This window comes from Scomber scombrus, chromosome 1, assembly GCF_963691925.1.
Source record: "Scomber scombrus chromosome 1, fScoSco1.1, whole genome shotgun sequence".
In the NCBI taxonomy this organism is placed as follows: Eukaryota; Metazoa; Chordata; class Actinopteri; order Scombriformes; family Scombridae; genus Scomber; species Scomber scombrus.
The window spans coordinates 19,032,894-19,054,642 of NC_084970.1; the positions used below are offsets into that span (position 1 = coordinate 19,032,894).

The following is a 21,749-nucleotide window of genomic DNA, read 5'->3' on the forward strand; positions in this document are numbered from 1 at the left end:
TCTCGCCTAGCTTGGCACACACACAGCTGTACAACAGCATGCCCATTGTGCCTCTCCTTTCACTCTACCACCAGCTTTGCAGGTACAATTATAAAGAAAGCAAAGCAGGCTGTTTTTTTGTACCACTTATTTGATTCCTGCCTCTCTGGGAATGCTGTAATTTGCCAGGCATTTAGTCTATGCATGTAATCGGGTATCATTATACTTCCATTAGAGGTTGGGTTGATCTGAAATGCAAATACCCCTGATAATCTACTCCTCCCTTGAGCTTGATTGCTTGCTAGTCATTAAAGTGTGTGTGCGTTTGTGGTGTTAGGGCCATATCTACACTACGTGTGTTTTTACTTGTGCATGCGTATTCATGCTATAAACTGTAAAAAAAAAAATAATGAATGTAGCCATCATAAAGTCAACTATTAGTTTGTGTTGTCATCTTGGATTTTTGGAACCAGAAGTCACCATATTTGGACGAGAGGGTGCAGCTGAGCTGAATGCTAGCTGTGAGTTTAGTTAGCACAGTGCACTAAGTCTTTGGTAGTGGAGATAATGCTAATGCAGATTTTCTGGAGCGAAAGGCTTAAATCCATTCAAACATAATGTACTTATCAAAAAAAATCGGACTCCTTAGAGAGTGTTTTTGTTTGCTAAACAAGTCTTTTTTTGGCAACCAAATTACCTTTCATGGTCTGAAAGAACACTGAAATATATTTATACTCTCTGAATGTGGGGTTACGGCGTGGTTACATTACATAACATGTAACATGTGTGTAATTGTGACTGTACTTTGCATTTGTGTTGAAGGTGTTTACCTCAATTAAGATAAGATGCCACATTTTATAGGTTTCAGTCATTATACTTCGTACTATTTAAAGCATACCAAAGTTGTGTCTCTTTATTCTACACTTTGAATAAACAACCATTTTTACTGTATCTTGCAGTACTAATAACGTTCATGGTCTCATTGCAGGTGTATGCACCATCCCCAAACTCGGAGGACTTCAACAGAGATTCACCCTCTTACTCCTCTCCTAAGCCCTCCAGCAGTATGTTTGCAAGCACTTTCTTTGGTAAGGCAGACTTTCACGTCTACTCATGTCTATTTACTGGTGCCGCAGTTAAATTAAGTGAACGTCTTCTCACACAAATGTTTTATTTTAAAATAATCTTCTTTATGTTTGTGTTAATTTCTGTCAGTACACTAAAGTGTGTCAATCGGGGCAGGACATCAAGTCCATACCTTCTTTTAAGCAGTTTTTATTTTCAATTTTTGCTTTTAATAATATCAGTTTGTAATTCATCATGTGGTCATTTGTGACAGTTAACACAATAAATTCAAGGCTATATTTTGATGCCTGACTGATTTCACTTTGCTAGCAGTACTTACTTACAATATTACAGTAAGTCTGTATTCATTATTAAGTAAATTGACTGACTCGCAGATCTAGACAGAAAAGCAGACCTCTTTGTTAGTTTTAGTTTCATGTTATCTCAGCTGTGTTCAGGACAAGGATCAGGTTTCAATTCCAAGAGCCCAAAAAAACTCCTCTTGTGACCCCAACTCTTGAGCACAGAGAGGGGGGTTAGCCGCTGTCTGGTTCTGTGTCAAAACTAAACTGCATGTTGTGGCCCCCAGTTTTGTAAAATAGTATGCTAAAACAATTTATTTATTATTATTAGATGGTACACACAGTTCGACTGACCCATGGAACTCGTCCAATGGGATCAGTCAGCCCGGCTACAGTGGAATGCTCGCAGGATCTTCATCTCACATGCCACAGTCGGGAAACTACAGCACCCTGCACTCACACGACCGTTTGGTAAGGAGATCACCTGGTAACCCCCAAATAAAAATATCTGTTACTGACTACGTATTGCCATCAAGAGATCTAATGTGCTGCTCTGAATGCACAGCATGTCAATTATTTTCCAGCCCAGCACTCCCTCCGCATAGCTCCCGCAGTTGGAGTGGGTGTGTGCGTCGTAAGTTGTTTTCTGGTTATTATCAGTGAAGACACTGCTGACCCTCTTTGTGTCTGTGTTTGATCTGTTCTCGTCTGCCCGCCTGTTTCAGCTGGCTGGGCATCACACAGAGTCTGCAGATGTTGCCTGCCCTTTCTTTATCTCTGTTCCTCCTCCCAGTAACTTTTGCTCCGTTACAGCCTGGGAGATGTCAAAAAGGGAATATAGACTTTAGAGAATAAATGAGCTCTTTCTGCGTTTTTGTTTTTTCTCTTCCAGAACTACCCCACACACTCAGTCTCCCCGGACATCAATGCCAGTCTTCCTCCCATGTCCAGCTTCCATCGAAGCAACACCAGCACTTCACCATTCGTCACTGCGGCTCACACTCCGTCCGTCAACACAGCCAATGGGGTCATGGGTACGTTCTCATGTTAACAGTTCAGCTACCTGCTCAAAACAGCTGATTATGCAATAATTGCTGAACATACATTCTGTAAAGGTAGTCAGGCAGTCGGACAGCTGCTTTGTGTACCGTGACCACTCTTCATTTGTCTGAGTTTGCGATTACAAAGCCTCCCTCTGTGTTTTCTTAGCCGCTGCAAATCGGGGGAACGCCACTGGAAGCTCACAGACTGGAGATGCACTGGGCAAGGCTTTAGCCTCGGTGAGTTATAACTGCAAATTTAACCAGGAGTTCAGTTCATCTAACCACATGTTTCTTATTAAATTGAATCATAAAAGATTTGTGTAAGTGAGTGATCATGTCTATGATATAAATTCATTCACTATCAAATCGTTTTCTTGGTAGCATCAATACAGCTTAAGCATTTGATTTCAGTTAAACAAATCTTTCTCCTCAAGTCGAACTTCTGTGCATCTATACACTCAAATCATTTTTGATTTTTCTGCACATAATCACATAATGGTCCGCTTCTGTCTCTAAAGAAGATGACCTCAGTAATCATGCAGGGAATTAAGTGCTATACTGAATGCTGATTAAAAATGCCCAGAGGACATGTTTGTAGTTGTTTTTGGGCTTAAGCCTAATAGATAATTGTGGGTTTAAAGTAAGAGTATTCAAGAAAGGGAATTGTACATAAAAATACTCTTAAAGCCAGTGGTTTACACTGCACTTTGGAAAACCAGCTCTGGATATCTGTGACATCTTGTTATGTGTCACACAAACTATTTGATTATTTGTATATCACAGACATTTTTTTCTTGAGGTTTGACTGATCATCACTGACTAATAGATTGTGGGTTGTTTTTAGATTCAGTCTAGAGTATGGGTAATGATGACTTAGGTCTGTCATAGCATTGTTACAGTGTGAGCAAAAATATTTAATAATCTGCTGTTCAATGGCTAAATGGATTATTTTTCTAACATAGATACAAAAATCGTTTCCCTCATGAAAATGAGACAATATGATAAAAGAATACTGGAATAAATACTTATAAAATTGTGATACACATTAAAGAGACAGGAAGAGGGATTAAATGTTTGAATTAAACATAAGTGACAAAAACTGTGGAAAAGTGCACTTATCTAAAAGTTAACGTAACGTAATCACAATTTTTATTATCTAGTAGTACCTACAGTACAGTTCCCAATACTGTCCAGCTGGAGTAACATCCATTCTTAGGGACAATATTTGCATTTTTCTGCTTTACCAATGTACCAGATTGGGCCTCTGTCTTAACAATCTGTCACAATTTCACCAAAATCTCTCTAAGTGGTGTTTAACATGTTGCATAGACATAATATGTGTATTTATATATTAGTATTTGATATAGAAAAAGTTTAATTTCACACATCCTTGCAAAAGCTTTAATTTTTGGAGGGATTTTTCTCACTAGTGTGAATCCAAAAAAATGAGAGTTTAGTGATGGTAATAACAAATTAAGTCCTTTATATTTGCAGACTCAATTCTATTAGCATGACAAAGCTGGAAAAAAATGGACACGGTTGGACGGGGTGGGGGTGGGTAGATGGAGTGGGGGCACAGGGGAGTTTATAACTGCTGTGGCTCAACTCCACGGGCCGCCCCTTTGTAGAGCTTTTGTTCTCCGCCCTTTTAAATTGGCCGTGCTTATTGGCCCCATGCCGCCTGCGGGAGCGTAACTGATGATGAGGCGGAGCTTCATTTATTTCAGTAAAATGAGCCATGTTTCACTTTGAATGCAGCGTTAGTAGCCAGTGAGTGAAAAGAATAGAAAGTCATATATTACTGGGTCAGAAGTCACGCTTATAAGCAGATTGCTTTTGAGAATCTAAGAAATGTTTGGAGATTTGTTTTGAGTCTTTATTGGCTTCTGACACAGTGATGACCACACTATTAATCCTCCTTAGTTTTTGACTGAGAGTGAAAATGCTGAGCAGAGAAAAACACTGAGCTCTCAGAGTATAGAAAAGCATAAAGAGGCATTCCTCCTCCTACACACTCAGTGACACACTTTAATGAAACCTCGAGCCTGATACTCCAAGTTGATTGAAAAACCAAAGCCCAGAGATCAAGATTGAATAAGGAGATTATTAATCATGAGTGCATTCTATCATCCCCATAGAAGTCAAAAGGTTTCCTGCAAGCTCAATTTGATCGTAACTTGGAAGAGAAATCTCTGTGGATATGCTGGGTTTTTTTTCTCCTCTGCTAATTAGTCAGGATCCACCCCTAATACCCTGAGTTCTCTGAGACGTGTTCCATTATGGCAAAATATCCTCTTATTAAAGGGGGGAAAAATCAGGGTTGTGGTTGTGCTTTAATCCAGCATTTGTTTAAACAAATGAAATCCCAGTGGAAATCAAGAAGACGCATTCTCCCCGTTCCCTTGTGATTGACATGTCATACTAAAACTCAGTGACCTCAGTGTAACCCTGCATGAAATGCACCTACGCAATGAACTTACTGCAAGTTGTCTTATATTGTAGCAATGAAATCTAACGAAATCAAAGTTGGCAACATGCAGAGCACCATAATATTTTTCATAAAGACATTTCTATACAAAGTTTAGGAACATGCACAAATGTAACAATATATACAAATAGTTGAATAATACCCGAATTTGATGTATGGTTCACTGTACACTGGACTCTGGCTGCATGCTGAAATGCAGCCCTTGAGATTTACTGTTGTTGGCTTAACAGTGTTTCCAGGTTGGGCGTCTGCTCTTCTTGAGACCACTCTGCTCCTGTAAAAAAGTTTCTGTTTCGATATGTGTCATTTTTATTTCAAAATGTGCACTAACTAGCCAACTGAATGCACACTGAGGAAACAGAAAACTCACTTTCTAGTCTTGTAATATTTTAATTGGAACTTACTCAATTGTACGTCATCGTCAGAGTGTGACTATAACTTATGCATGCTTATTAAATAATTAAAATGTGTCCATTTTAGATAGATTTCTCTTGATCCTGGTATGATCATTGTGATAACTTTGCTATTTAACACTGCTTAAAGCATTAACAAGATCATTTGTAATATATTGGTGCAGTTCTATTTATTCTGAGATTTATATTCTGAATTGCATTTCAGTCTTTTTCTAATCGGTCAAAAGACCTGCCATACCAACAGAAGCATGTTTACCTGATCATTAACTCAATGTTAGTGCCATATACTGACAGACGAGTCATGCATCCAAAACTACAGTTAGCTGGAGAGTTATTGAGTTAATGCTTTGTGTATGGGTCACATATTAAGAGAGAAACAGAAAACAAAATTAGTAGAATTTATACAAAATAATCCAGCCTGTCTTTAATCCCTGTATCAGTATATTTAGACAAAGGAGGTTAAAAATAGTAAAAACAGAGATACAATACTGTTAAAATAAGTATTACATATAAAACAAGAAAATACAGCTCCTGTTTTTACAATTCAAGTGCCCTGATTCAGCAACAGAACATAACATTTGTCTGGTGGCGTTAATCTTCATTCACTTCTGGCTGACTTGCGTGAGTGGATACAGAGCGAGACACGAGCACAGGACATCAAAGTGAATATTGTTTATGGTTCATTTTGTTAAGGCCGTGCTCTGAGCACAGATGACTGTTAACGGCTCATATGTATGCACTGAGCATCTTTATGAGATCCATCGCAGTAAAATCCCCATAATTGATGATACAGTTTTTGCTTGAAGATGGCAGCAGCTGTAAAAATAAAAAAAAGGCAACATGTGATATATATTTTATTTTTATTTAAGGCTGCTGATGGTGCATCAATGGTGAATCTTTCTTTCTGTCTCTCTTTCTCCCTCACTCCTTCATGCATCTATTGCTTCCTCTTTTCTCCCACAGATTTACTCGCCTGACCACACCAGCAGTAGTTTTCCATCCAACCCGTCGACACCTGTGGGTTCTCCTTCACCTCTGACTGCCACAGCAGGTGCTGCCTCAGCAGGTACCGTGGTGACTGCTGCCGGCACCCCGTCTGGAAGGCCAGGTAAAACACCAATCTTGGATTTTAATCTCATACACACCTCATATGCACCTAAAGCACACATCGATTGTAGAATAGAGCATGTGCTTCCCTAAAACTACTTTTTAAGGGCTTTTTTATGTGAAAGGAGCCACTGACAGACAGACATCAGATTGTATTAGAATTAGGCGTTGACCTGGAATATCCAAGCTAATTAGGAGGATTTCGTGAATGTGGCTTTAATTAATCATTTACTTTTACTATGTGGTGCATTTGTTGGATTAATCAAAGTCTAAGCAGAGTTAAGTGTAGAAAGTTTCCCCTAACTTTAATTTAATACCTCTTTTAGTTTTAGAGTCGCTCTAATCACTCACTACTCATTCTCCGTGCCTCCATACTTTATCTGTGTCAGGGCAGTTAATGCCATTTTTACATTAATCCACTCTAAAAGAAAGCTTAGTTTAGTCCGGGATAAGGCTGCATGGCCATGGAAGCATTGTCATTTGTATTTCATTAAACGTATTTGTCAGGGAACATGTACAACAAACATTAATCTCAAGCAAAGAGAAGAGAGGCTCTGAACCAGATTAAGCTGCCGGCTGCTTTTTATCTACAGTACCTGAATACACACAATGTGATATGAGTTATACTACAAGCCTGAAATTAGTGTTACAAGTTTCTGCTGAGTCGGAAAACACACCTGCTCCTTAAAACAATTCCTGAGTCCTCAACATGGGCTTTATTTTCATGGCTGCTTCAGATAGACTTCCGGTGATGTCACAGACCAGTTTGGGGGGGGATCTACATAAATCTCGATGTAGCTGACAAGTGCTGTTGGAATAACATTCAGAAATTGCTTAGATTTGATTTTTTTGGAGTGACGGAAATTAAAATGACAAGCCCCGGACTAACAGTAAATGAAAAGACCTGAGGTTGTGGCCTTTGGGCTGCTTAAGCATTTGAACATTTTGTTTGAGGGGGTTTTAAATTACACTGCAGAGAAGCTTTTCATATTTTGTTTTTTGCAGAACTGTTATTCAAGTTTTTTTTTTGGCTTATAATAGTGGATTATTGCACTTCATTTGTAACAAGACACAATTTTAGGGAGTGGATTTAATGTTACACAAGCGATTTGCAGTCTGTGTTTTTTTTAATCATAGTCTGACTTTGAGAATAGACAGACTGCGCTCTGCATTTTATTTATATTGTGCAACAAGAAGAAAAAGAAAGCCAAATCATTCTGCATTGCCCAAAAAGAAATATAATATACTAATATCCTATTTTTTAAAGCACTGTAAAAAGAGATATGTACAAGATGAATGTGGAGGTTGTCAGATGTGTTGACAGAAGTGAAGGACTCATGAAAAACGAAAGAGGGGAGACAGTGAGGGACGGCCCAGTGTGTTGTTTTAGCGGGCAGTTGTGTCATGTGTGGTAATGGAGTGGCGACAGCTGTCCCTACGTATGCCCCCCCCCCCATCCACTGCTGTTGACCTGCCCCATGGACAGCTGTTCCCCCCTAACACACACTCAAACACACACACACACACACACACACACACACACACACAGACACACAGACACACAGACACACAGACAGACCAGACTGCAAAAAGTCTTGTTTATATGCCAGTGGGTGAAGGAAGGCGGCTGTGACTCAGCTGATGACAGACTCACATAGGGATCCCCCATCTTCCCCTATTTACAGTACAACATGCCAATCACATTCATGACTAATTATAATGTAATATGAACAGAAATTGGAAGTAGATGCTATTAAACTGTGACACCAATACGATACTGTAATAGTGTGATGTTTATCTTAGTTTTTATGATGATTCATTTAAACAAGTTGGCATAAAAGTTGGCTTGCTGTTGATGTTAAGTACATAATCCATTCATCATAAGGATTACACTGATATGCAGCACATTACTCAAGACTGGTTTGTTCAATTAGCTCTCTCTGGTGCACGTAGGGACCAGAGCCCCAGGCAAATTTTTCATAGCCTCCTGTCAGTAGAGGTTTGCGTGGAGTTACTGTTTAACTCACCTGGGAGAAGCTGAGGCAGAACAGAGGCTTTTTCATTTCCTCTCCCAAAGTCACTTTTAATAGGTGCTCAATTAAAGTCTGCTTTTTCTAAGACTGTGTGTAGAGATGTAGACTTCAGACGTGCAGTGAGACATTCACTGGATGAAATGATGGAAAACCATGTTTTAAACCATTTCCTGGACTCAATGAAGATATAATTTATATGTGTTAGTTTTATGTGGTATGTTGTTGGTGTTACACTCAGTGGTTTAGTATGTGTTTGATGTGAACACATTGGCCTTGTTTGTAAAAACAAACATATAGGACTCAAAATAATACATACAGATGGATCTCTGAATGTCATTCTGCACTTTGTAACTTTTAAATTACTCTTTAATTTAAGAGTGAATAAAATTTGATCCCAGTCAGTATTCCCCAGGCCCCTCTATAAATGATTCCCCACAGCCTGGTCTGTATTTTTCATTGCCTTGTTATTATGAGAAGTGGAAAACAGCAGCTAAATTAGTTTTTAGGATCACCCTAAATGATAAATAACCAAAACAAAGTATCCATCTGTAAGTTGTGCTACAGCAGACTCCATTTACTAGGCTGTAGGCTGACTTTGGCAGCTTTCCACCTTAATAGACACCAGAAGAGCACTGAGAGCCCTGAACTGGAAAGTCCTGCAGACACTCTATACTGTAAATAACCTGGAAAGAGTCATTATTGTCAAAGTCCATTAAGGTTATTTGATTGTATAATGCAGTGCCTCCTGTTTCACGTGGCAGGCAGGTTACTTGGATGATTGTGCTCCAGAAAGAAATGTGGCACTGGAACTGAAAATGTGATGAGCAGATGTGGATTCCTCTTCCTCTGCACTAATTTACACCAGATCAAATCAGCTTGATTTGCTTTCCTGTACTGGCTTGTAGATTAACTATTTGGCTCAGGCAAAATGTACAAAATCCACTATGGACGATGTTTGCTTGCCAAAGGTAAATCATAATATCTCCTGAGTATGGTAAATTTCTCCATATTTAGATTACGTGATTGAAATGCAAGATTTTTCATTTAGAAGGAAAAAGGACTGTTGTAGGGGGTCAGGGTTAGGAATTATTATTATTAAATATTAAAATGAAACAATGGTACTCAGATTCAAGAGAGACTGCCACTACATCACCATTCAAATAGGTGTTTGACTGACACACAACTAATGAGAAAGATAACAAGGGAACACAAGCTGGAAGAGTATGAAGTTGATTGAACACACATGGTTGGTAAGTTGCCTGCATCAAAAGCCCTGATGAAGGCCATGAACCGAAACACTGTTCAACCGCGCTGCATTTTTAATCACTCAGATGTGTTTCTAGAGAATCAACCTGTGCAGGAAAATCTGTCGGTGCTCATATTTTTGTGAAGCCTGTCCTAACGCTGCTTATTAATGTGCAGTTTCAGTGTGCATCTCAGGGTGGAAGTGGGCGTTAAGCGAACTCTCTGCTGGCTCATGTGTCAGGATGCAGTCCAGACATCAGGAAGTAATGCAGTTGAGCCCTGAACGATAAAAATATCTCATATAGATCAACAACACACCAGAAAATCAGGATGTCAGTATTATGACTGCATGTTACGGTGTGTGTCAGTTCGCCATTGTATAGGTGTACACAGTGAAGCAGGATGCAGCTATCAGCCATGTTAATCTTAGGATTGTTTTTTTTTTTAAAAGATTTTCTCTGGCATAGACGCCTTTATTTGAAAGTAGAGAGACAGGAAATTACGGGAGAGAGAGGGGGGTGTGACATGCAGAAAGGTCCGCCGGCTGGGAATCGAACCGGGGTCTGCTGCGTACATGGCATGCGCTCTAAACCACTCGACCACCTGCGCGCCAATCTTAGGATTGTTAACACTGACCTATACTACATCTCTTTCTCTTTCGTCAGGTACCAACCAGTGGCCCCGCGCTAGTGGACAGGCCCCCTCCTCTCCGAATTACGAGAACTCCCTTCACTCCCTGGTAAGCTCCCTGCCCGCCTCCGTCCTCCAGTGAGCACAGAATATGATGGATGCTCACTTTAGATAAGTTCTCCATGAAGGTCTGATCTAGCATTACAGGCAGATTCCTGTCTGACAAATGTTTTGCTGAAGAAGGCGGGGGTCGAGGGATAACCAAACTGAACAATACCTGTCCCTTGGGTCTTGCCATCTGTCCTCTACTCCATGGGCCAAGACGGGGATGACAGTTGGGGGATGGGTTTGGTGTGGGGGTGGCAGCTGTTTGCTGAGCCACTTCCCCCGGATTCCTTAGCTGCCATACGACCAGAGCCACAGATCAACTTTCATCAAGCCTACTACCTGATGATAAAAATATTAAATTACAGAAGTACAAACAGCTTTTCATTATTAATGTAATGCAAAAAGACAGATAGTACTTAACAGTATATGCACAAAATTATTAAAAAAATCAAACCTTTCAGCTTTCAAGATAGTGAAAACAAAGCTCAAAAACATAATTTTCTTAGTGTTCAGTTTCACATTTTCCCACTGCCATTAATCTCAGTTATTAACCCACAGACATGTTTGCTATAGTTAAAAGCTATTTGCTGTCTGGTCTGGTCTGATCTTGGAAGCCATACTGTAGGATTTGCTATTTCCATCATTTAAAGTATGGATATTTGTTACATATTCAATGTTATATTTTTTAGAGTCTTGGACTTCTGCCAGAAACAGTAGACATGTAAAGGGTAGTAGCTTTTGACTGCGATTGAAATACACTAGTAGGTTTGGTATTTTAAGTGGTGATAGGAAAAATGTAAAGGGCAGATAGATGTGTCTAGCCTGATGTCATCTGGCAGGCTGTTTGAGAACCTATTGGATATGATGGAAAAACTAACAATTGTTACAATTGGTTGTTATTTAAAATGTTTCTTCCTTTCACTGTCTATTACTTGAAGCATTTCGTATTCTGCCTTGTTGCAAAATGGGTCCTGTTTATTTACTGTAAACTGTATCTTCTTGTTGCAAAAAATTATAATGTTTGGATGCAAGGGACATAAAATCTGCATATTTTCAGTGAAAAACTGTAAAAATGGATAACAGCAGGCCTTAAGAATGCTCTAACGTCAAGCCATTGAAGCTCATCAGTGGTTAAAAATTACAGTTTTTCCATTACAGTTTTAATGAAGAAATTATTCCACTGGGAGTCAGTGAAGAAAAACTCAAATAATTACATATTCAGGATTGTGCCAAGAAATAAAAACATTGATCACAATTCCCAAGTAACTGCATCAGAAACTACTTGGGAAATCAGAAAGCCCCAGGACTCCTACAAGCACTGATGAATAACTGTCTAAACATGCTAGTATTGTTAATGGATTGGGACAGTGATAGTTGTGAGACCAATCATACAGCATTGATACTTATCGGGATTCGTTTCTGAAAAACAGCCAGCTTTGATGATCCACAAACCATTCCTTTAAAGTGGCCGATGGCTTCATGTTAGTCAGGTTTACTGAAGAGCACAGCTGGATATAATAAATGAAACAATGCAAAGTAATTATATACATGATAGTTCTCTCACTCAATGGCGGTATTGGAGTTTAGAGGTACAAAACTGTAGTGAATATAATACAGAGGATGTGAACTTTGTGTAACACCTCCAGCATGTTAAAAGTAGAAGAAACAACCAATACTGTAGTAGGAGGTATTAAAATGTGCAAACAAAACATTTTCATCCTTACAAAGTGACTGGTCAGCAGCTGTGTGCTTCCTTCTAAATCCTGCACTTTGTATGTGTGTGTGTGTGTGTGTGTGTGTGTGTGTGTGTGTGTGTGTGTGTGTGTGTGTGTGTGTGTGTGTCTTTTCCAAAACAATCTATTATTCACTGTATATTTCTGGTATTCACAGATACAGATACTGATCTTTTTTCATAATCCTGTCTTATTCTTATTTGACGTTGCCAGAAAAACAGAGTTCATCAGCAGTTACATGAGCATCTTCAGGATGCCATGTCTTTCTTAAAGGATGTCTGCGAGGTACTCCTGCCCTTCAGATAGAGCTCGTATCCATTCCATACATCTTCACAATTTTCTTTTCTCTCACAAAAGCTTGACTCCTCACAGTGAAATGCAGCTTCATTTTTATTGCCTTTGTTACCATAATGTCATATTATGTTGTCTTAGCCATTTCAGCTTGCAGTTATAATCTTGGGTGCAGATGTTAAAGTCTAAATTAATTGTTGAAGCACTCCAAGTGACTCCAGTGCATCTGTCTACTATTCAGTTTAACACTAACAAGGGTGATTGTTGACTTTTACTACTCAAGCTGAAATGGCTCGATTGATCTTGCATTTGAATTGCCTTTATCTTATGTTTCAGATGGGTTTTTTCTCTTTTCTTTTCAAGTCCACACCATACAATCAGTGTTTTCAATTTTTGTCCTAATGTGCATATACTAAACTGCTCTCCCTTTCTTTTCTTCTCTTCTCCCGCTCCATAACCCTGCACTCCACAATCCCTCTGGTGCTCCCAGTCTCGAATGGAGGATCGTCTGGACAGACTGGATGATGCAATCCTTGTTCTGAGGAACCATGCCGTGGGCTCCACCACCAGTCTGCCCAGCGACATACACAGTCTGCTGGGACAGGCACAAAATGGGCCAATAGCAGCCATTGGAGCAAACTTCCCTGCCTCTGCATTGGTTCCAAGTCGGACAGCAGCGATGGTATGAGAACTTCACAGAAGAGTTTTCTATGTACTCAGGATTGCATGAAGTGTTTGGATTTGAGGAGGGAGGAAACATATTTATTTGGTGTATTCCTATAAGAAGTTTACAACACACAACGGCTCAACCACCTGTTCAAAGTAGATCCACTGCCATGTAAAAACTAGACATTTTCCTCACAGAACTGTTGAATTTACCCTGACATATTTTCCATAAGTGTAATGGCTGGCGTAAGACTCACCCTCCTCTAGAGAACGACTCTATACACAAGGGTGAAAGAGAAATGAGGAAAACAGGCGTAATGGAGTGAAGTTGTGCCTCGGTGTAGGAAGTGTTTGTGTGTTGCACTCTTTTTAGAGTTAAAGTCTCAGCCTCTTGAGAAACAGGGGAATGCAGGTCTCAGTATAAATCATGATGTGTTCACCCATCCTCTGTCCGACGTATTCCATTTTAAAGAGCCAAGAGATTTGAACACATCTGCAGTGGAAATTAAAGTGGGGCGACTTGTCCAACTGTAATCCGTAGGTGTTTGGAAATTATTTGGGTCACACCCAATAAAAAAAAAGAAAACAACCAACAATGCTGAATCAGCTCTAATATTCCTCAGAGGACAGATGACTGGTTTTGGAAAGATACAGTAAGCAAATAATAGGAGGAAAAGTCAGACATTGACACATACAGTCATTTAACAAATGTGTTAGTGATTGATTTATTTAATGTCATGGTTCTGTGATGGAAATTATATTTGGCTGTAATTAACATTAGATATTATTAATTAGATATTAACTTTAGATCCAGGCCAGATATCTACCTGGTTTTCCAGAAGTAAAGCTGTGCATCTTAATGTTTTTCAGAGATAAAGACACAAATTTAGCTTCAGTTGTTCATTCAAGAAACAAAAAAATTCCAATAAATATCCCATTTTTTATTAAATACCCCCCCCCCCCCTCCCCCCCAAAAAAAAGAAACAGCAGAAATAAACATTTCCCTTTTTAGTATTTTTCCTCTGACATCCAGCTGACAAAAACACACACATGCAAATAACTTGTACCCACATATGTAAACATGCATTAAATAAACATAATTATTTCTGATGTCCAGTTGAAATGTAGTGCAACAGAAAGTGAGCATGTTTTGATTTGGACTGATTTCCTTGATAAATTAGGTTTCTAAATTATTTTGTATGTACCAGCTATCAGTTGTAATCTAATCTAATTGTTACATCCATCTATGGTTTCAGTCTCATTTGCCAACATACATTTTTTAAATACAGTTAAATTATTTGATATAAAATATTGTGTTTTCTGTCATATGGTGGTTTTATACTGATGCTGTAGTTGTTGGGTTTGCAGAGTAGGTTGTTTTGTCCCTAAACAAGAATCTTTTGTGGTTGTCAGAAGAGCTCAGTTTGATGTATTTGTTACAGAGAGCGGGGTTGTGGCAGTGATGTTGACCGACTGCGACTGTGAGATAGAACATACTGTGTCTGCACTAACACAGCACTTCCTGTGTGGGAAGAGGTCCCCTCAGACAGGGCTCACCAGCCTCGGCACGGCACAGCCACAGGCTTTTTACTCTGGCTGACACCCCACCCTCTACCCCCTTCCACCCCTTTTCATCACTTCTTTTTAACAACCCAGGAAATCTGAATAGTTGGAAACGTGTGTCTGAACCAGCGGCCTCCACCCAAATAGAGGTCCTCAGCTGTATGGTAATCAGGCCCAGCCATGAAAGTGGCAGCGTTCTTTTCTCGCCAGGGCCTCGGCTTCCCTCCTCCTCCTCCGGACAAAGACTTGTTTGGACACCTGTTGAGAGCACAGCAAAGATTAGCGTAGCGCTGAGGAAGGGGAGGGTCCCGGAGTAGCGGGGTTAACAGAGGCCAACAGTGACTGAGGATCACATTCCATAAGAAAAAGGGGTACATATCCTCCACCCTCAGTGACGCTTTCCCTGCCCTTCCCTGCTTCTCAGAAGGGAAATCAAATAGCTCAAGAACATGTGGTAAACCTCAGGAAGGAGGGACTTTGTGGTTCAACACGGTGGGAGTTTTCAGTTATGAATGTGGACATAAAAACAAGGAAATGTCCAAATGTGGAGAGGGTTCAGTTTGACATCTTTTGAAACTGAACACAGTCTCATTTTAGTCATGACAAAAAGTTGTGTTCTTAGTTGTGGTTAAAGAGAGCTGAGCTGGAGAATGTCACAACAGAGAGTAGAGAGCGTATTGTTACATAAACAGGGACAAATAAAGATGTTTTCATGATGTGCCTTTTTTGAAAACAGGTGTCTCTTATTTCCTACTCTTGGTTGTACACTACAACACACTGCTGTGACACATATCACCAAAGCACCACCCAGTGTTTGGAGGGACAGACGTGAATGACTCATTAGACCTTGAACTTGCGCCCTTTTTACAAGAAATAGCTTTTAATTTGAATAGATAAATCTCTAAATGTACATGCTGTCAGAAAGTATGCAATCTGAATTTCATCTATCTAAATCTCTTAGTTTGTTTTCACAGAACAATTTTCACAAAATGTTTTTAAAACCATTTGATCTCTGGTCGACAGTTCTCTCTGAAAACTTCTCGTCATGGATTATGAAGGTTACTCTTTCTGTTTAGAAACACTTCATTGTTTCGTTTTAAGCTCTGAACGTTTCTCGCTCTAAAGTATTGTTTTATGTACCATCTCAAGAGAATGTCTGCTTCCTTTCTTGACAATGTCTTTCCTGTCTGTGTTGCAGCAGGGTGGTGCCCACGCTGATGATGCTGCCAGTCTGAACAGCAGCCATGGAGGCCTGCAGAGTGCTGGCTCCACATCCAGCGCAGAACTCAACCACCAAGTGGAGGCATTCAGAGGTGTGATGCTCCCCACAGTTGTATGAACTCTATTATACGTTTATCATGGCGTAATATGGCCATGTATCCGTTTATGTGTGGTATCTTACCTCTGTGTTTACGTTTTGTACAACAGGTCTTGCTTCAGGCCTAGTTGGGCAGGTGGCTGCAGCCCTGGAGCTGAAGATGGAGAGACAGGACAAGGATGATATGAATGATAACCTCTCCACTGATGGCAAGTCAGATGATGAGAGCGACAAAAGAGACATGAAGACACCTCGGACCGGCACACGCACAAGGTAAAGAACAGGTTGATACACAACCCTAAAGGTTTAGAATACTATTACCTTCAATTGATGTTTTGGTTCAGTAAAATAATTATTTGAACTGCAAGTTCTCTGAACCTAAATCTTGAGTAGTGATCATGTAGGTTTAACTTTTAGAAATTAGCTTTGATGTTCTAAAGATGTAGCACTACAGATAACAAGGAGTAAAGGACTTACCATCATTAGAGATGATTTATAAGTGATATACAATTGTGCAGACTGTGCAAAATGATGTTACAGTTTCAAATTATTTGAGCGGTTATATGTTGATTTTTATGCAACTTTAACTACCATTACATGATTTTGAACATTAACATGATATTACCATGAAACACGACTCAAAGGTTTTACACCATGATGGATTTTCATCAGTGACAGATCTGTCACAAGTGCGACAAAATGTTCATGACAAATAAAAGAGAAAATGACAGTGAGAAAAATGAATAAAGAAAATAACTCACAGTTAACAATTATAATTTTTAATTGGAGCAGGTACATGAAGGATGGTTACCATCTCTTTGTGCTTGTTATTAATCTAACAGAAGTTGAGACTGAAATATGAAGCCACCCATCAAAAGTTAAACCAGTGTTATTATAAAATAATAATTTGGCTATAAATATATTAATAAACCGACATTGATATTAATGCTATTATTTTACAAAGTGAAGCTGTTGTTAATAACATACTTTGCCACTTATAATAATAAGTTGACATAATTATATATCAGTTGTTAATTGTGAGCTGAGAACCATGACATTGTTTCAGAGAACAATAAGAAATGAAAAGAATAATTTTGTGTAGGTAGTGGGTTCATAACGAGGGAGGGTATGATATCATACAGTATAATTGTGATTGTGATTTCACGTTCTTTTTTCATTAACCATATGAGTATATGATAATTGTGAGTCAGAATGACAGTAACAAGTGTTTTTCTTCTACTGCTTCTTGGTTTCTGAGACGCTCATTTACGTTGAAAACAGTTCTATCTCTCACAGTATCACCGAAGACGAAGACCTGAACCCAGAGCAGAAGGCCGAGCGTGAGCGTGAGAGGAGGATGGCCAACAATGCCCGTGAACGCCTAAGGGTGCGAGACATCAACGAGGCCTTCAAAGAGCTGGGGCGCATGTGCCAGCTGCACCTGAAGAGCGAGAAGCCACAGACTAAACTGCTCATCCTCCATCAGGCCGTGGCCGTCATACTCAACTTGGAACAGCAAGTTAGAGGTCAGAAAACGTTATAAATGTCAAGATAATATCACACCAAATTAATATTGATTTCTTGGTTGATGTTTAATGTTGGTCATAATATATATAGGCTTGTGTGTGTGTGTGTGTGTGTGTGTGTGTGTGTGTGTGTGTGTGTGTGTGTGTGTGTGTGTGTGTGTGTGTGTGTGTGTGTGTGTGTGTGTGTGTGAAAAATCCAGTGCTGACAGTAGACTGTTAATATGTATTTCCTGTAATTTGGGGGAATTATAAAGAAGAGAAAAAGTGCTGCAGAGAAGCTGCTTGGAAGCTGTCCATGTAAATTGTTTTAATACACTGGCTGATGATATTGTCGTTTACTATCATGAGAATATTAATATTTCATCCACTCACAGAAATACATCTTCATTTTAATCTTTACCTCATGATGTTGTTTGATAAAATGGAAATGAACAGATCTAAGCTGTCATTGGTATTGTTCAAAGAAATGAGAGAAATCTGTCTGAACCCACAGAGCGGAATCTGAACCCCAAAGCAGCCTGCCTTAAGAGAAGGGAGGAGGAAAAGGTGTCCGGGGGCTCCGGTGAAGCCCAACAAGGCCACACAGGGGTCCATCCAGGCCTGACTGACACATCCAACCCCATGGGCCACCTCTGAGTGGACAACAGGTACACTCATCTTCAGTGATACTGACTGACTGTCTTTATCAAGTAAAATAAAAGGATTATTTACTCAGTTGTTTGATTCATTGTTTGGTTTATGGTGTCGTCTTTAAAATACAGCACAAAACCCAAATATATAATAAATAAAATGACAATAAATAGCAGCAAATCTTCACATTGGAGAAGCTAGAATAGAACCAGGCAATATTTGGGATTTTTGATCATTGATTGACTTCATTAATTAATCGGGTTAGGGTTAGGGCTATCAAAATAGTTGCTGATTATTTTTCTATTGATAGATTTTTATTGGATTAATCGACTTATTGTTTCAGCCTCACCCACCTTCATGGAATGAGGAGAATTTTCTTTAAAAATGTAAAGAAATGACAACAATACTTTAAAATGAATCATTTGGTATTATCTTGAGTTATATAGAAATATAGATTCTATATGTAAATTAATATTAGATTCGTTTTATATCTTGTGTGATTATTGACCTCCACTCTCTTCTTCTCTCCAGATCAAAGTGATCCCAGATCCCATTTCTGTCCCGTTTGAGTCGGTGACCTTGCTTCCCAGTGACAGACAGGACTCACAGTTTGTGTCACCAATTGGAGGAGACAGACCACTTGAAGCAAAACCACGAGACTAACACAATCCAATCCTAAGATTGAAGAGGAGCCCAGCGTCCAGCTCTCTGTGACAAATTTCTCCCCCACAAAGAAAAAAAACCTTCAGCACATATCACTATCTGCAAGAAGTGTGTTGCTTCTGAACAATCAGAGACTTCGCAATCTCCTCCAATTGTATGTGGAAATTGCCTCGTGCCTAAACTGAATTGACGAATGCATTGTAACAGCGATTGTTTATGTTTGTCTGTTTCTTTTTTTTCTATTTATTATGTTAATGAGCTATAAAGTGTATGTCTAAAGGGAAAGTGAAGCAATTTCAAAGAGAAGTATGCAGCTTTTCAGTCAATCTATAGTTTGCCAGTGTCACCGTTAAAACTGAGCACTTCACCCTGGTAAATCTATGGCGAGTCCAAGATTAGGGGAAAAACATGTTGGCACTGAGAAGGTAAGATTGAGATTCATTTATTGGCCAGTTTAGAAAGATATTTATACCCAACTGAAAATTTGTGTTTGCTGTTGGAACTGAAGACTAAAGTGCCCCATTTAAAAAAAAAAAGAGGATATATTATTTATATTTATATTAAATTAATTCTGCCACTGGCCACATCTGTAACCAAAACTACCTATGCTTTGTTTTATGTGTAATTTAGATCCGTTTCTGTGCTACTGACCAGCAGAATAATAGGCCCGACTGTATTAGCATCAACATTAATGTCTACAAAGGTGACAGATGAATGGCAAACTCTAGTTTTACTGAAAGCTCCAATTCAGTTGTGTTTTTTTTTTTTCCTCGGTAGTGAGCAGTGAAAATACAGAGAGCAAACTATTTGCAAACCTTAGCATTCCCTGCATATTTTAGTGTCTTAACTAAAGGAAAAGGGGACGTCATTGCCCTGCGGCTCCTTTGCCATATAGTGTTAAATGTAAGCAGTGACATATTTTTGCAGATTTTTGTCTTTGTTTAGCCTGACAGTTACACGCTCCTGACGTCAGCACAGAAGTGACTTGTTTTTTGTGTTCCCCCACCACCAGCTAATCTGAGATTGCTTCATGAAATAGTTTTAAAAAAAAATAGAAAGAAAAAAAAAAAAAAACGACGACCACACTTTTTCCTGGCCTGATGAACATATCACTTCATTGTCTTTCTGTTAATATTTGAAGACATCACATTTCAAAAAGCAGTTATTTTTCTGACTAATGTTTTGTTATGCTTATTTGTGTTGTAACAAGTCATTTTTTTAGGCTTCCAGCATTATTATGTCCACTTTCAAATAGCAGAGAGGTCTTCTAAGTTATTTTCAATCATTTTTTGATGTACTCCATACAATAATCCAGACTAGATTTTTCATGGATTTAGCTGAATATCAAAAAATAGTCAGTTTCATAGAACTGTAGCACAAATATGAACAAAAGCAGTTTACAGGATTTTCGTTTATGTTTCAAGACATTGGTCATGGCTTTATTTTATTTTATTTTTTGTTTGTTTTCCCTATCAGCGTGCATGTTTTACATTTTTCCTTTATGAAGTCTTTGGTCTTTTGACTTTATATTCCATTTATTTCTTTGTATATTGTCTTGTATCATTGTCTACACCTTAAACAAGGCTGCCACATTCAGAATGAGTATTCTGTGCAAAAAAGGGACTTAAATTACAATAAAGGATGCCACACCAATTAAAAAAAGAGTTTACAATAATAATTTAACAACTTTGTTTTAGTTTTTAAAAGACTTAATTTTTGTGTATTCTCTGTCTGAATGTGGCCTTGTTCTTCATTTCAGTATTCATGTTGGCAGACTTTGATTGAGGGTATAATGTTTGTCATTTCCTGCTCTCTTTCCTTCATTTTCTTTTTTAATTTTTCCTGTTCTTCCTATATTTCTTTGCTCCTCTGTTTGCCAAGTTAGACTTTGCTGTATTCCGAGATGCTTTCCCTTGTATAATATATGAAAAAAAGAAAATCAAAAGGAAAAAAAAACATTTGGCTTATTTTTCACGGTAGTTAGTCTTTTATACAATAATACTGTAAGAATATTTCTTGAATTCTAAATATTACTCTTTCTAGATTTTTGAAAGCAAAAGTTTTGAGTAAAAAGTTTCTTACTTTATTTTACTATATTAGATAGTAAAATGTACGGTTATTTACCATAGCCTGTCCATTATTACCAGAAATTTCAAAAAGGCATCTTAAGAACATACAGTAGCTGAATTGTGGCTCGTACTTTAGTCTAGTACTTCAAAAAGGCTTCGTACAAGCTCCAGATTCCTAAAAGTGCGACCTCCATTTTATTCTTCGGTCTCCGTTGTTGATTGATAAAAGATTTGTGTCAAATGAAAAGGTATTGTCGATGCGCATCAACGCAAAAAAAAGAAAGAAAAGAAATGCGGCAACGAGAATTTGAATTTTCTGTCTTTTTTCAACAGAAAAACACAATGTATATAACATTTATGTTGCAATAAATGTGCCATCTTTTTTTAAACTCAATTGTATGTGCATTTATTTCTCTCACAGAGCAAACACATCTGTTTACGTTTCTGTTTCTTCTCCATGTTTACATTTTCTCCTCCATGCGGTTTTGTTTTATGAAAAGGTGCAGGGAAGGTGAAGTGGGATAAACTGAGAAACACAAGGGTTAATTCTCCTTTTTTTCCCTGTCTTTTTTTGTTTGTTTAGTTAGCTCTACAGCGGATTTAGGCCAAATGAGTGTGGACCATTGTAGTCTATATGAAAAGTACTATGAATATATGTTTCTATTTTCAATAAAGTGTGATAGCAGCGTACTGTACATATGCTGTGGTCCTACTTTTTTTTGGACAGATTTCACATGAAAGAAAAAGAGATAGACAGGTTCTCTATGAAACTATTCCAGGAAAAATGGAATGCATGAATGTGGAAAAAATTACTTATTTTACCTTTAAATATATTACTGTAATGTGATTTTATAAATGTACTAAATATTATCTTTTC

The 21,749-nt window shown here is 38.5% G+C and overlaps 1 protein-coding gene across 1 annotated transcript in view; it reads left to right on the plus strand.

The window, feature by feature from the left end:
• tcf12 (transcription factor 12) overlaps window positions 1-19,214 on the plus strand; it is an 80,992-nt gene extending 61,778 nt beyond the window's left edge. Inside the window, exons 9-21 of the mRNA XM_062422390.1 lie at window positions 968-1,067; window positions 1,678-1,817; window positions 2,239-2,392; window positions 2,556-2,626; window positions 6,254-6,341; window positions 10,341-10,414; window positions 12,360-12,431; window positions 12,928-13,119; window positions 15,868-15,979; window positions 16,095-16,257; window positions 17,266-17,510; window positions 18,004-18,157; window positions 18,672-19,214. Coding sequence (XP_062278374.1) covers window positions 968-1,067; window positions 1,678-1,817; window positions 2,239-2,392; window positions 2,556-2,626; window positions 6,254-6,341; window positions 10,341-10,414; window positions 12,360-12,431; window positions 12,928-13,119; window positions 15,868-15,979; window positions 16,095-16,257; window positions 17,266-17,510; window positions 18,004-18,146 — 1,554 coding nt within the window. The 3' untranslated portion in view covers window positions 18,147-18,157; window positions 18,672-19,214. The remainder of the gene's footprint in view (window positions 1-967; window positions 1,068-1,677; window positions 1,818-2,238; window positions 2,393-2,555; window positions 2,627-6,253; window positions 6,342-10,340; window positions 10,415-12,359; window positions 12,432-12,927; window positions 13,120-15,867; window positions 15,980-16,094; window positions 16,258-17,265; window positions 17,511-18,003; window positions 18,158-18,671) is intronic.
• Window positions 19,215-21,749: the final 2,535 nt, after the last annotated feature.